At 35.7% G+C, this 16,231-nt stretch overlaps 2 protein-coding genes across 2 annotated transcripts in view; one reads left to right on the top strand and one right to left on the bottom strand.

Moving 5' to 3' along the window:
• LOC107685450 (plastin-2-like) overlaps positions 1 to 5,847 on the top strand; it is a 20,400-nt gene extending 14,553 nt beyond the window's left edge. The window contains exons 12-16 of the mRNA XM_016482036.1: positions 2,392 to 2,506; positions 3,798 to 3,931; positions 4,040 to 4,160; positions 4,236 to 4,360; positions 5,254 to 5,847. Coding sequence (XP_016337522.1) covers positions 2,392 to 2,506; positions 3,798 to 3,931; positions 4,040 to 4,160; positions 4,236 to 4,360; positions 5,254 to 5,386 — 628 coding nt within the window. The 3' untranslated portion in view covers positions 5,387 to 5,847. The remainder of the gene's footprint in view (positions 1 to 2,391; positions 2,507 to 3,797; positions 3,932 to 4,039; positions 4,161 to 4,235; positions 4,361 to 5,253) is intronic.
• A 1,968-nt stretch (positions 5,848 to 7,815) lies between these two features.
• Positions 7,816 to 16,231, bottom strand: part of LOC107685391 (CCR4-NOT transcription complex subunit 11) — a 14,549-nt gene continuing 6,133 nt past the window's right edge. The window contains exons 4-8 of the mRNA XM_016481964.1: positions 14,953 to 15,105; positions 13,709 to 13,911; positions 11,141 to 11,343; positions 10,953 to 11,049; positions 7,816 to 8,233 (exon numbers count right to left, since the gene is read on the bottom strand). Of these exons, the coding sequence (XP_016337450.1) occupies positions 8,036 to 8,233; positions 10,953 to 11,049; positions 11,141 to 11,343; positions 13,709 to 13,911; positions 14,953 to 15,105 (854 nt within the window). The 3' untranslated portion in view covers positions 7,816 to 8,035. The remainder of the gene's footprint in view (positions 8,234 to 10,952; positions 11,050 to 11,140; positions 11,344 to 13,708; positions 13,912 to 14,952; positions 15,106 to 16,231) is intronic.

Genomic DNA, 16,231 nt, shown 5'->3' with positions numbered 1-16,231 from the left:
TGCTGAACCCAAAACAAGAGGTTTCTACCAAACCGTTTCAGTTCCCATTGACTTCCATTGACTTTTTTGTCCATATAATTAAAGTAAATGGAAACCGAAACGGTTTGATTCCCAAGACTCTTCAAAACATCATACAGGTTTGGAGCAACATGATGGAAAGTAAATAATGGGAACTGAAATAGATCAATGCCATGGTCAGAAGTTGTTTTTATCAGCTAAAAAATATTGCAAAAAGATCCATCCATCCATCATTGGATCTTTCTATTCATCAAAGAATCCTGAAAAAAATGTACTCAACTGTTTTCAATATTTATAATAATAATAATAATCAGAAATGTTTCTTGAGCAGCACTGATTTCTGAAGATCATGTGACACTGAAGACTGGAGTAATGATGCTGAAAATACAGCTGCGCATCACAGAAATAAATTAGTTTACAATATATTGTAAAGCTGCTGATCAATATTCAGAGATCATGTTAAACTGATGTGATCATGTTCTCATGTCTGTCAGGAGAGACCAGAGAGGAGCGAACCTTCAGGAACTGGATGAACTCACTGGGCGTCAATCCACGCGTCAATCATCTCTACGTGTGAGTGTCAGAAACACACAACAGCATAACATTGTCATTGAATAACAGTAAATAAAAAATAATAATAAACAGCTAAGAATTTAGTGATGCACCGAAATTTCGACAACAAAGAACATTTTTTGCTGAAACTTTTGGTTTCATCCAAAGCTGTTTTTAAGGGTCGAAATAATTGACATTTAATTAGTGCTTCTCTGATGACGTGTTTACATTTACCTCAGGAAAGACATTCAGTGTCCATAAACTCACGAGTCAGGTAGAGAGCAGCATTTTGATAAATATATGCACTATGCATTAATCTTGCATTAAAGGCACAACATGTAAGATTTTTTTATTAAAATATCCAAAAACCACTAGAACAGTGTAATATATTTTGCTGACTTGTGTACTTACATTATCCCAAATATTTCGAGGAATATTTAAATCCAGAGAAATAAGCAATTTTAACTAGTGACACGGAGCGTGTCTATAGTGTCATTGTGTCGCCTGCCAATGACGTCATAACCCCTCGATTTCCGGTTTTGTTTTGTAGAAAACATGGAAACACCAAAGACGGTTTAATATGTTGTGTGTTTTAATACACTGGTGACGACCGCATACGCCTTTGTCTCTTTGTTTATTTTGAATACGCGCCCTCCAGCGACGAAAATTACATACTGTGCCTTTAATGTATGTTTAAATAAATTTGTCATGAAAATTTTGTATCACTGTTTCAACAACAAATTAGAAACAGTAATAAGAGTAGAAACATAATCATATCATTAATAAGTATAAAAATGGGCTTATGTGCAATTTAAATGCTTGTATACAACTCTTTTTATTTGAGTATTGTTTATTAAATACATTAATGAATTGATGTTTAAATCAACTTTTTTTTGAGTTTCAGCTCAATGAAAACTTTAATTTTAGTTTCGGTAAAAAAAATAATTTTGGTGCATCGCTGATTCGTACTATTTCTACAGTCTATTTACTGTATATACAGTGATTATGACCTTCACATTATACATCAAAGCAAAAAAAAAGTTGTTTTCAATTTAAAAAGTTTTAATTTCGACAAATGCAAAATAAGCATTTCTGTTTTCAGAAGCCTCTAATGAGCAGCAAACCACTGTTTAAAACGTGCACCGCTTGATAATGAATACGGTTTGACTAAGTAGTGCACTAGTATCCCAGCTGAATCAAATCAAATTGTCCAATTTTATGAATGATTAAAAAATGTTTTTTTGTGTGAACGATAGAGAGAACTTTAAAGAAGCATAACATTTCATCATTTTGCAACATTATTTACATTTACATTTAGTCATTTAGCAGATGCTTTTATCCAAAGCGACTTACAAAGTAGAAGCAATCAGACCAACGAGAGAGCAACAATATACAAGTGCTGTGACAAGCCTCAGTTAGTCTAGCACAGTGCAAGGTTTTTTGGTTTTTTTTTAGTTAAAGAAAGGGAAAATATCAATACTCAAGTGCCTTGCTCGACTGCTTCTTCTCATTATGGGAATGTTACTTTTGAATGTTCTCTGAACCAACTTGTAACATGTTTTAATGTTTAAAATTAGTTAGAAGAACATCCAACTAAAATGTTTCAGAAAAACACTCCACGAACCATGTATGAATAACGTTGTGCTAACGTGTTGAGAACGTTATTAAAGACTGGACAACTGAACAGAGTTTTATTGAGGATACTGGAAGAATGACTGCTCATAACTTTAAGAGAACCTTGCCAGAACGTTCCCCGTCAGCTGGGATGTGATTTCAAACGCAGCTGAAGACACTGAGCCGGTGTTGTCTGTGTTCTTCCAGGGATCTGGCCGATGCTCTGGTGATCTTCCAGCTCTATGAAAAGATCAAGGTTCCTGTGGACTGGGACAAAGTCAACAAACCACCGTATACCAAACTGGGCAGCAACATGAAAAAGGTACAAATGCATTACAAGAGAGGATTATCAATGAAACGCTTCCAGTGAAAGGACAAGTGAACTTCTGCCTTCACCTTGACCTAGGAAGGACCTACTCCGCTATTACATCACACATTTAAATCGAAAAAAAATTATATTATATACATATATATTTATAATTATAAAATATTTAATAGATTTTGTAAAATATTTATTTATAATTTAAAAATATGTTTTCATTATATATTATTTTATAATTAAATTATTAAACTCTTTTTAAATTTTACATTTATTCTTTATCATTTTAATTTCCATCACTTCTTTATACTGGCTATTTAACAAAAGCACTTATTTGGCATAACTTTTTGCATCTACATTTCTTGTCTTTCATAAAGCAAAGAAAAAAAAAAAGATTTTGCAAGATTATTAATTACCACTCAGAACAGACTTGTTTGCTGCCAACATTCTATTAATTGAAATAAAATTCAAAGTAAATAGAAATATTATGATATACTTCAAATTTTTTTGAACTCGTCTATGTTTTGAACTCATTTATATGCGCTAAATGTTTTTCTCTAATTTATGTTTATTTTAAGCTGAAGGACTAAAAATATTACTAACTGGAAATAAAATAAATAAAAAATAAACCTGAACTAAAAATTAAATAAAAATAAATTAAACCCAAATAGTAATATTTTGGGGGGGAAAAAAAGACAAAAGCACATAATAAAATGACAATTAAAATGAAAACTGAAAGTATAAAAATAGAAGCGAAAACAAAATATTAACAAAAACTATAATAGTAATTTTCATTTAGCTTAAGCTGAAGCACTAAAATTACTAAATGGAAATAAATAAAAAAATTAAATAAAAATAATTTAAACCTAAATAGTAATAGTTTGGGGTAAAATGACCAAAGTACTTTAAAAATTACTAAAAATGTAACAAAATAATTATGTTCATTCATTATATAAAATGAAAACACACACACACACACACGCACGCACACACTCACACACGTGCACACACAGTCACGCGCACACACACACACACACACACACGCACGCACACAGTCACGCACGCACACACACACACACACACACACACACACACACTCGCACGCACACTCACACTCACACTCACATTCACACATTCACATTCACATTCACACACACACACACACACACACTCACACACACGCACAGACACACTCACGCATACACACACTCACACACACATTCACACACTCACACACACACTCGCGCACACACGCATACACACGCGTGTGTAACTGGAGTGTTGTGTGCTGCAGCTGGAGAACTGTAACTACGCAGTGGAACTGGGGAAGAAGAAGGCCAAGTTCTCTCTGGTGGGAATCGCTGGTCAGGATCTAAACGAAGGCAATCGGACACTGACGCTCGCTCTGCTCTGGCAGCTCATGAGGAGGTCAGACACGCAAACACGTGATCATACGCTTCAGATCCACGCAAACACACAATCATACGCTTGAGATCCACACGCCTGCTGAAGGTCTCGCTCATCTTCTGTCTGCAGATACACATTCAACATCCTGGAGGATCTGGGAGACGGGCAGAAGGTCAACGACGACACCATCGTGACCTGGGTTAACGACGCACTCACACAGGCTGGCAAAGGCACCATCAGCGGCTTTAAAGTAAGCAGCTCAGCGTGAAGAAAAACACGCATTCCATCTGTATCAGAATTGACCTCTTCTGTTATGATTCTGCAGGACGGATCCATAAGCAGCAGCATGCCTGTCCTGGACCTGATTGACGCCATCCAGCCCGGCTCCATCCGCTACGACCTTCTCAAGGCAGAAGACCTGACAGACGAAGAGAAACTCAATAACGCAAAGTACGTCAGAGTCACACTCCTCGTTAGCATATTAATGAACATTACACAGATGTTCTGAGTTAAAAATGAGTTCAGCACTATGGTGTAATGGGACACTCAGAAAAAAATATTTCTCTTAAAAGTCTACAATTTTCTTCAAAGTCAGAATTACATGAAAGTCAGAATTGAGATATAAGCTCAAAATTGTGAGAAAAAAGTCTGAATTGCAAGATATCAACTCAGAACTACGAGAAAAGGTCAGAATTATGAAATATAAACTCAGAATTGCGAGATATAAACTCAGTATTATGACAAAGTCAGAATTGTGAGAAAAAAGTCAGAATTGCAAGAAAAAAAGTCAAATTGCGAAATATGAACTCAGAATTGTGAGATATAAACTCAGAATTACAAGAAAGTCAGAATTGCGAGATATAAACTTAGTATTACAAGAAAGTCAGAATTGTGAGAAAAAAGTCAGAATTGCAAGAAAAAAGTCAAATTGCGAAATAACTCAAATTGTGAGAAAAAAGTCAGAATTGCGAGATATAAACTCAGAATTACAAGTCAGAATTGTGAGATATAAACTCAGAATTACAAGTCAGAATTGCGAGATATAAACTTAGTATTACAAGAAAGTCAGAATTGCAAGATATAAACTCAGAATTACAATAAAATCTAAATTGTGAGATATAAACTCAGAATTACAATAAAATCTAAATTGTGAGATATAAACTCAGAATTACAATAAAATCTAAATTGTGAGATATAAACTCAGAATTACAATAAAATCTAAATTGTGAGATATAAACTCAGAATTGCTAGAGAAAGTCAGAACTGAACTTCTACTGAACCCAGAACTGTTCAAACTCTGTTGAAAATCAAACAGCATGTCAAACTCACCGATGTGTTCTCAGGTACGCGATCTCTATGGCGAGGAAGATCGGAGCGCGAGTGTATGCGCTGCCGGAGGATCTGGTGGAGGTCAAGCCCAAGATGGTGATGACGGTGTTCGCCTGCCTCATGGCTCGAGGAATGAGACGAATCTAGAAGCGCAGGATTTTACGCCTGCTTTTATTTTTCTTTCATGTTTTAAAGTTGTTGCTCAGTTATTGGGTTCCCACCATCATACAGATATCATGAACATGATAGGAAGTTCTATAGAGAATATAAATAAACTGTTCTTGACACTCGAATAATAAATGAATAATAAATAAATCAATTAATTCAAAATATATATAAATGGCATGAAAATTCACTGAAACCCTGAATGATGCGCTTGTCTTCATTAACCTCAGGCTTAACCGGGGTTAAAGCAAAGGTCAAAGGTCATGTCTGTTTATGTCTTTGAGCACTGTGCGCGTATTTGGAATACAAAGTCAGCCCAGTTTTTCTTTTGTAGTTCAGATATTTCAGCCTACAAATGTTAATAAACACACGGTCAGTCTCTGAATCCGATGTACATGTTCGAATGGAAGTGAATCTGCAAATAAAAAACATTTTTTAACAAGTGTTTGTGCTCGTTTCGTACTATTCATACTACTAACATACTATTAGGTAACATTTTACAATAAGATCCTATTAGTTAATGCAACAACTAACAAACTAACTGTTCATTGTTAGTTAACGTTAGCTCAGGTCCATTGAATAAAATTAACAGATACAACTTTGATTTTAATGATCTATTATTACCAATGGATGCCCTGCAGTGAATGGGTGCCGTCAGAATGAGAGCTGATAAAAACATCACAATAATCCACAAGTAATCCACAGCACTCCAGTCCATCAGTTAACATCTGGAGAAGACAAAAGCTTTAACAAATCCAGCATTAAGACGTTTTTAACTAAAATAAAATAAAAAAAAAAAAAAAGCTCTTCCTCCAGTGAAAAGTGGAAAATGTTTCAGCTTTTGTCTTCTCCAGATGTTCACTGATGGACTGGAGTGCTGTGGATTATTGTGATGTTTTTATCAGCTGTTTGGACTCTCATTCTGACGGCACCCATTCACTGCAGAGCATCCATTGCTGAGACACTGATGCAATGCTACATTTCTACAAACCTGATGAAGAAACAAACTCATCTCGGATGAACTGAGGATGAGCACATTTATAGTTAATTTTCCTTTTTGGCTTTATATTTTTCTTTGTTAGTTCATGTTAACTAATGTATATAACTCTTAACAAATGGAACCTTATTGTTATTGGTAAAATGTTACCAGTAAATCTCATTAGGCTGATGGTTTATATTGTCTCCAAATGTAAATTATCCTCTCACCCAGATTTAAACTACGGTGGCCCAGTAATGCACAACACAACGAAATTAGCAAAACACAACACAAATGGTCCTATGCTTGCACACAAACATATGCATTTGCTACTTTTTAATGCGTGAGCTCCTCTTTAATAAATACGGCGCTTCTTCTTTTAAAGCACCGTTACAGTTGAAAGAGCCGAGGGATTTAATGCAGGGTCTAACGAAATCCAAACACATTTTCATGAACCCTTGTAGTTTCTATATCAGGATTAGGGGTATAGCCTAGGTCTATGGAGGGCTTTATTGTCCCAATAATGGCATCCATTAATATTTTTGAATAAATATAATCATTTACACTCTACATTACTATTGCATCCTGATAATGTACAACAAAACTGAACAGCATCTGCCACTATTTATAGTCTATAAATAATATCTAACGACTATTGCAAATAAAACACTGGTGTAAATAGAATATATTGCTATTTTTACTTAGTGTAAATAGTGCATCCATAAATACTTGTTATTAATTAGTGTAAACAGCATCTAAAATATGCGACTTACACTGCAAATAGCCACTGCCTTCTATGAAGACGTAAAACTAACATGTAAGCTTTTTAATATTTGTAATGGACTAACAAAACACTAATTTTGAACAATTTACTCTACCAATAACATACCAATGTTTTTTTATGGACTTTTATACTTCACATATTATTACTGTTGAATTCATTTTTATAACGCTGTTTCTCGCGGCCATTTATAAAGCGGAGAGTTCCGGTGCTTGATTCTGATTGGCTGAGCCGCGTTCGAAGCTGTTGTAAATTACTCTACAAAGTAACATACTCCTTTGTTTACGTTTGTGTGTTGCTCGGCAACCACTTTGTAGCAACCACAACTGTTTCTGAGGAGCTACATTGTTTGGTGGAAGAATACTGTTTTTATTAATATCATTACACTTGATTTGCTCTGTTTTATTTTGTGAAACCTAAGTACGTATATGGAATAGCCGTTTTATAAAAGCAATAACCCCCGTGAAGCCGTGGTTTACAGTGAATTCATAACAGCTTCGCGTCATGCCTAACAACGGCCCTTAGCTGTTATAAATTCACTGAAAATTACAAACATTAACATTATGACTTTCTGTAAAACTGAGCCAAATAAATCCACTTTAAATTCATCACAAATGCATTTGCTGAAGCCGAGGAGTTTCCAGACACACAAACTGAAGCACGTCGTCTGAGAGCGTACAAGTAACCATCACTTTAATGGACAAAAAAATATGGCGTTTGGGATCAAAACAGGTCACGATAGCAGAGCATGTTGTACATGTAAGAACAGAAAACAGATGGAGTTCGTACGCCGTTGAGTCTGGCGTCTTCTGTGAGCTGAAAGGCTGAACTCATGTGCTTTAATAGAGGAGAGACTCAGCTTTAGTCCTTGAGTTCATTTGGCCGTCTTGCCCTCGGCTGGCATCTCTCCGTTATCCAGAGTCTTGAGGAGGCGGAAGAGACCGGCGGCCTCACGGATTCGGCTGAACTCGATGCAGAAGGCCTGCACCTCGATGAACAGATCCTGAACATTAATGATCTTATTCCTGATGAGGGACTGGAGGAAGACGCACACCAGACGCACCAGACGGTTCTTCAGGAGACACAACAACAACACAACAATAACACACTTCCCCAGACTCAGAGCATCTGAAGAATGGCTTTAAAATCCATGTTACATATATGATTATGTTAGCTATAGGGATGTAATGATATTATCAATATCGCGATAGCAAAACGATATTATCGTGGTCACATGACGATATGAAACGATAGGTCTTCCAGGCAAAAACTGTAGTTTTAAAATATATTTAAACTTCTTATTCTAACATAATAGGTGTTTAAAGTTGTGTTTTGGGGCATTATGCTTTGGCACAGTATCTGTTAAACGAACTCAAACCGAAAGCACTATATGCTTCATCTCTTCATCAAGTCTGTTTCAAAGTGAAGCACACACTTGGTTCAGACGATCAGCTCGTGATCCTGTGTTTTCTGCGTCTCAGAACGACTCGTTCACACTGAATGAATGCAGACAACTCCTTTATTTCATGTGCTGTGAGTTTAGCACGCGTTTGGGAACAACAGTTATGCTTTATTTTCACGGCAGATGATTACAGCGTTTCACTAGATTTGTAGTGAGATGTGTTTTTGTTTTTATAAGCCTGTTTTCACTGAAGCTGGAGTTTCCTTCAAAATAAAAGCTTTAAAGTGCAGTAAGAACTGCAGACAGCTAGCCGTTTAAATGCAGTCCAAATTCAAAATATCTCTTTCAAGTGTAGAAATCAGGAAAGTAGTATTGTAATTTCCCTGCTGTAGTGTAAAGCAAAAATAATATACCTATGAAATATCCATTTTCATTTATTTTACAGTGCAATTGTATTACAATATATGGCTACTGATGTCATTGTTATTATTATATTCTAATGTGTTTGGCTTCCTCAAACACCAGTGTGAATGTAGTTTAGTCTGAGACAGTATATCACAAATAAAGAGGGTTGAGTCCGCTTTAAAGTTCAGGTACGAGTCAATTCACTGACTTTCTTCTGACTTAAGTTTTCTTAGTTAAGAACATGGGTTGCAGCTCTTAATTTTGACTCTCAAAGTGCATTAGATAGAATAACTTTAAAATGTACACTTTTTTTCCCTCTGATTCTTCATTTTCTTTTTCTTTTTAAATATCGCAATAAGTATTGTATCGTGAGATTTTGATATCGTTACATCCCTAGTTAGCTATTATGTGGCCAAATAACTGCTGTAACATTGTATCTATATAACGTAGTTCACAGAAATCAATTAACAGCAAATCAGACGAGTTGAGTGTGCAGTAGTTTTGTTAAAATTCAGGATGACACACGCTTTCACTGACTGCATACATTTTAAATATTTTAAATTCATATTGTAAATTTTAAAATAATATTGCCTGCCATTAAATAAATTTAGAAAATATTATTTTCAAAATAATGTTAGGATATGCTATCCAGCATAATAAAGTTTGTTCTACTATAAATGTACTGATGAAATCACTGATCACACGGTCCTGCATTATGTGATATGAATGAAATCAATACAAGTTTCTAACTCATTTTGGCTGCTGCTTCCAAAAATAGTGTCTGTTTTGCTGTTTCACGTCACACGTTCTTTCTAAATATGATGCGTTTTGTAGCATTTTCGCTTTTGAGAATCATTTGTGTGGTGAATTAGTCTCATATTCTCCATTAATCAGCAGAAAAACACCACAAACACACGATTCCTGTCTGAATCTGAGCCACATTACATCGACTTCTCAGCCTATTTTCACACGTATGACGTTATTTGATGCCTGATCCTGATTTCTTGATCAGAATTATGATCAGAGACAGAAGAAAATGCAAACATGAGCAGATTTTCCCTCCTTTTCTGCATCCAAACAGAGACACAAATTCACAGCTGGTTAAAAAAGCTTATATGTGACCCTGGAGCACAAAAGCAGTGTTAAGTCGCTGGGGTATATTTGTAGCAATAGCCAACAATACATTGTATGGGTCAAAATTATACATTTTTATTTTATGCCAGAAATCATTAGGATATTAAGTAAAGATCATGTTCCATGAAGATATTTTGTAAATGTCCTACCATAAATATATCAAAATTAAATGTTTAATTAGTAATATGCATTGCTAAGAACTTCATTTGAACAACTTTAAAGATGATTTTCTAAATATTTAGATTTTTTTTGCACCCTCAGATTCCAGATTTACAAATAGTTGTATCTCGGCCAAATATTGTCCTATCCTAACAAACCATACACCAATGGAAAGATTATTTATTCAGCTTTCAGATGATGCATACATCTCAATTTCAGAAAACTGACCCTTATGACTGGTTTTGTGCTCCAGGGTCACATTTATAAACTTGTGTTTATGTAAAGTTCTTTTTCCAATCCTTTGCAGACTGTAAGATAAATTATGCATTTTGAACACTTCTTTGTGTCATTAAAACCACAATTCTGACATTTGACTGCTTTAGCCATTTTTGATAAGTGCATTAAAGCATGCATAACATTTGAAAAATCTTGATTCTTATTTTGTTAAAAAAACACTGATGGATTTTTTTATTGATCTTTTTTAATAAATTTTTTTTTATATGTGCCTTGAATTCCTTAATTTTTTTCACTTATCTCCATACAGATTCACACCCATTCAATTCCATAACACTGTTAATTAATAATGATTTCCTGAAGATCATGTTGACTGAATGCATGAGTCTGTCCTCTGTGTGGCCTGTGAACGTTGCTCACACAGGTGCATCATGGTCCGTGTGCGGTGTGTGTTTACCTGCATGTATTTGTCTTTGATCTGCTCACACGTGGAGATGCAGTTGGAGATGTAGAGATGGATGAACTCAGGAGGAAGATCCACTGCTGTGGTTAATCTACAGATTAAAGAACAAACATCTTCAGAGCTCAGGGCACAAGATCCTGTTTACCTGCACTGAAATAAACCTGATGAGAAGGACGGCGCACCTGTTGACCACCTCCATGGAGTGCAGCGACATGTCCATGTTGACCAGGACAGAGAAATACTCCGTGATCTGGCTGGAGGACATCAGCTTCAGGAGCATCTCGATGGCCACCAGAGGGTTGTTCTCAACCAGGTCCGGTAGTTTGGCTGGAGTCAGACCGATGTGATAAACCAGCTTTGGGTCCTTCTCCAGTTCACCAAGCAGCTGATGAGAGAGAAAGAGAGAGAGTTAACCATGAGGAACCAAAGAAAATTCGATACATTGTTAAGTATTTATACATTGTTGCACTGCCTTTCATTTATTACAAAGTTACATATGTATTACAGTAATGAATATCGTTTGGAATAAACAAGAAAAATGTACACTACCATTCAAAAGTTACAGGCGGGTAAGATTTTTTATGTTTTTGCATTTATTTACACATACTGTATAGGCTGCATTTATTTGATCAAAGTTAAATTAATTTTGTAATGTATATTTAAATAAATCTTTTATAAGGCAAGTTATGACAGCCACTGTGTAAATGATTATATGTCAACAACAAATATAAATTGTAACCTATAATTTAAAAACTGTATTGAGTGCAATTTACATGTCTGCATACAAGTTTTTAATACACTTTTTTGTTTTTTTTCCCTTAATAACAAATTTGTTCATTCTGATGCTCAATTTTCCCGAACTAATGGCTGCTGATGACTATTTGAATTGAATTCTGCCAAAGTGTGCGCTTGTAAGTGTTTCGTTAAATCCGTAACGTTAATTATGTGAGAACAGGTCTGCTCATGTCTGAAAATTGAACAAAATTATCTTACATAAAAACATTATAGCTTATATTGGTTTAGTACATTTTTAAATGAATGTAAAAACTAAAACGAATTGTAAAACTGAAAGTAATTTTTTAATTGTGTTCAGCATGGTGAGCTGCATTTGGGTTCGTGACGAGCGGCGGGTTGAGAACCACTGCATTACAGTAATGTAAAAGCACTCTCTATAGTTTAAGAGCAGAAGCTGAGGTAGATTTGTAGGCCTATAGATACTTTTTATTTATTTTATGAGGTAGATTTAAAGAAAAGGTTAATTATAATTGAATTTATTTAAAGAAAGAGCAATTTGTTCAGTAAAACATAAAAAAAAAAAAAATACATATATATGTTTAGTATTTTTTCCTCCTGCTGTACCGAAACCATACTGAACCGTGACGTCAAAACCGAGGTATGTACCGAACCGTCATGTTTGTATACCGTTACACCCCTAAAAACAGTGAAATATTATTCTAATCTAAAACAGCTGTTTTCTGTGTGAATATCTGTTAAACTGTAATGTATTTCTGTGATGCGCAGCTGTATTTTCAGCATCATTACTCCAGTCTTCAGTGTCACATGATCTTCAGAAATCATTCTAATATGCTGATTTGCTGCTCGAGAAACATTTCTGATTATTATCAATGTTGAACACAGTCGTGCTGCACAATATTTTTGTGGAAACTGATACATTTTATTTTTCAGGATTCACAGATGAATAGAAAGTTCAGAAGAACAGCATTTATTTGAAATAGAAATCTACTGTAACATTATAAATGGCTTTACTGTCACTTTTGATCAATTTAATGCATCCTTGATGAATACAAGTATGAAAAATAATTATTTTACTGACCCCAAACTTAATGATACTGTATATTTTGCTTAATGAAAATTAAGCTTGAAGACATTCATTATCGCAATAAGTAATTTTTAAAAAGCATAAAGGCAGTGCAACAAACACTAACATGATGTATAAATAATTTAAAATTTAAATAAGATACAGTGCCTTGAAAAAGTTTTTGCCCCTTCCTGTTTTTTTTTTTAATTGTTTGCATATTTGTCACATTTAAAATATTCAGATCATCAAACTAATTTTAATATTACTCAAAGATAAGCCGAGTAAATACAAAATGCAGTTTTTAAATCATGATTTCATTTGTTAAGGGAAAAAAGCTTTCCAAACCTGCCTGGGTACATGAAAAATTAATTGCCTCCTCCTGTTAAATCATGAAAGAACTGTGATTAAGCACATTATTTTAGAAAGCTGATTTAAATCAGTACGCGTTAAAGGGTTAAGGGCAATTACTTTTTCACGTAGTGCCAGGCAGGTTTGGACAGCTTTTTTCCCTTAATAAATGAAAACATTATTTCAAAACGGCATTTTGTATTTACTCGGGCTTACCTTTGAGTAATATTAAAATTAGTTTGATGATCTGAATCTTTTAAGTGTGACAAATATGCAAAAAATAAAAAACCAGGAAGGGGGCAAAAACTTATTCACAATGCTGTAGATATGATTATTTTGTGTAGCACAACTGTTTTCAACATTGATAATAATCAGAAATGTTTCTCGAGCAGCAAATCAGCATATTAGAATGATTTCTGAAGATCATGTGACACTGAAGACTGGAGTAATGATGCTGAAAATACAGCTGCGCATCACAGAAATACATTACAATTTAATTGACACAAAAATAATGACACGATGCAAAAACCCTTGTGTTTGGGGACGTGACCTGGATGTGTTGAGGAAAGGTTTTGTGTCTGACCTGCGTCTGCTGTGCTGCTGATAGCGGACTCTTGAAGGCTTTGGCCATGATGCGCTTGATCTCCACTCCCGTGCCGTTGCGCACACACATGGACCGGTCCCACTGTATCCGGTGATCCGGCTCACACGGGTTGAGCCACGACAGCTCGTCCTCACACACCAGCAGCGGCGGAGCGGGCCGGATGAACTCGGGCCGGAAGTGGCCTGACCGACGGGATGAAACGAGACGTTTAGCTGCATCCGCACACCAGTTAAACGATCAGTTCACTTCCAGAATAACAATTTCCTGATCATTTACCCACACACATGTCATCCAAGATGTTCATGTCTTTCTTTCTTCTGTTGAAAATAAATTAAGGTTCTTGAAGGGGTCATCAGATGCCCATTTTCCACAAGCTGATATGATTCTTTATGGTCTTAATGAAAATACTTAGGAAAACATTCCAGGATTGTTCTCCATACAGTGGACTTCAATGGGGATCAATGGGTTGGAGGTTAAAATGCAGTTTTAATGCAGCTTCCAAGGGCTCTACACAATCCCAGCCAAGGAATAAGAGTCTTACCCAGCGAAACGATTGCTAATTTTCTTAAATATAATTTAAATGTATATACTTTTTAACCTCAAATGCTCGTCTTGCTCTCGCTCGACCTCACTCATTACGAAGTCACGTTGGAAAGGTCACGCATGACGTAGGTGGAAGCACCAACCCAGTGTTTACAAAGCGAATGTGCAAAAAAAAAGAAAGTCAAATACCTTTTACAAAAAAAGGTAAAACAACGATGTCAGACGTTTTTGCCCTAGTTTTTCGCCCTACCTTTTTGAACCGAAGTACACAGACGAAGAATTAACCGCGCGTGACATTTCCAACGCGATTACATAATGTGCGAAGACGCGCGTGCGCAAGCAGAGCGAGAGCAAAACGAGCATTTGAGGTTAAAAAGTATATACATTTTAATTATATTTAAGAAAATGAGCGATTGTTTCGCTAGATAAGACTCTTATTCCTCGGCTGGGATCGTGTAGAGCTCTTTGAAGCTGCATTTTAACCTTCAATGCGTTGAGCACCACTGAAGTCCACTATATGGAAAACAATCCTGGAATGTTTCCTCAAAGAACTAAATTTCTTCGCGACTGAAGAAAGAAAGACTTAGACATCTTGAATGACATGGGGGTGAGTAAATGATCAGGAAATGTTTATTCTTCTCCTTTAAAACACATCAGAAACACGAGCATGTCACACTCACTCTCCAGAGGCGGCCGCGGGCCGGTCACCAGAGACTCTGTGATCTGATTGGCCACGGAGCTGTCGAAGCCTGAGTTAGAGGAGTCTGGGTCAGGGTCGCTGAGCAGGCTGGGAAAACTGGCCTTACTCTGAGTGGGCAGCTCCGACTGACGCTCTGAACCAAAGACACAAACCATCAGTGAAACTCGCAGCTCATCATTATACATCTCTGGAATACTTATCGCTCAGCTCTTTATATGAAGTTGGATATAAAAGTACATCCAACTCAAACTCAAAAAGCAGAAATGTTTCACCCACTGCTTCTCCAAACATTTGTATGACTAATCGCGGGTACAGGATTTCAGCTTCAACAAGAACCACAGCAGCTGTTGCTTTAGTCTAACTTACTCAATCTTGCGCACTTTTGCAGACATTTGAAAAGATGATTTAGCATAAGGCTGTTCAAAATGTAAAAGTGATCACCGATGGAAACTTTTGGGTGAATCTAAACAGATATCAGATATGAGTCGTGTCTTAGACCGCCGGTCAAATTTGGGAATAATTAAGATGTTTTACTGCTTTTGAAAGAAGTCTCTTCTGCTCACCAAGGCTGTAATTATTTAATCAAATATACTTTAAAAAATGTGAAATATTATTATAATGTAAAACAGCTGTTTTCTATGTGAATCTCTGTTAAACTGTAATGTATTTCTGTGATGCGCAGCTGTATGTTCAGCATCATTACTCCAGTCTTCAGTGTCACATGATCTTCAGAAATCAGTATAATATGCAGATAAGCATAAATTAAAAGCAGTACAACAAATTCTAACATTTTTTGTACTGTTAGTGAGCGACGCCTCGTGGTACCATCACAGAGAGGCTCAAAATCACTTTCCAGAACATTCTCGTTCACCGTTCCTGGCTGGTGGAACGATCTTCCCACCCCTATCCGGAATGCTGAATCCCTGACAATTTTCAAGCGACAGCTGAAAACTCATCTCTTTCGAAGCTACTTGACTTCATCATAAAAAAAATAAAAATAAAATAAAAATAAAAAAATAAGCACAAGAATTTTAAAATGTGATAAGATTTTTTTTTAAAAGAACCAATCCATGAAGGATCATGTGACACTGAAGTTAAAACGACTGCTGAAAATTCAGCTTTGCCATCACAGGAATACATTTATTTTATGTCTGTGATGAAAATGTATTAAGATAGAAAACAGTTGTTTCAATTTGTAACAATATTTCACAATATTGCTGTTTTACCTATATTTTTTAGCCTTGGGGAGGCTTCTTTTC

Source organism: Sinocyclocheilus anshuiensis, unplaced genomic scaffold (genome assembly GCF_001515605.1).
Source record: "Sinocyclocheilus anshuiensis isolate Anshui unplaced genomic scaffold, SAMN03320099.WGS_v1.1 scaffold661, whole genome shotgun sequence".
NCBI classification, from domain to species: Eukaryota; Metazoa; Chordata; class Actinopteri; order Cypriniformes; family Cyprinidae; genus Sinocyclocheilus; species Sinocyclocheilus anshuiensis.
Note: the sequence above shows the minus strand (reverse complement) of the source record. Positions and strands in the feature narration are given on the sequence as shown.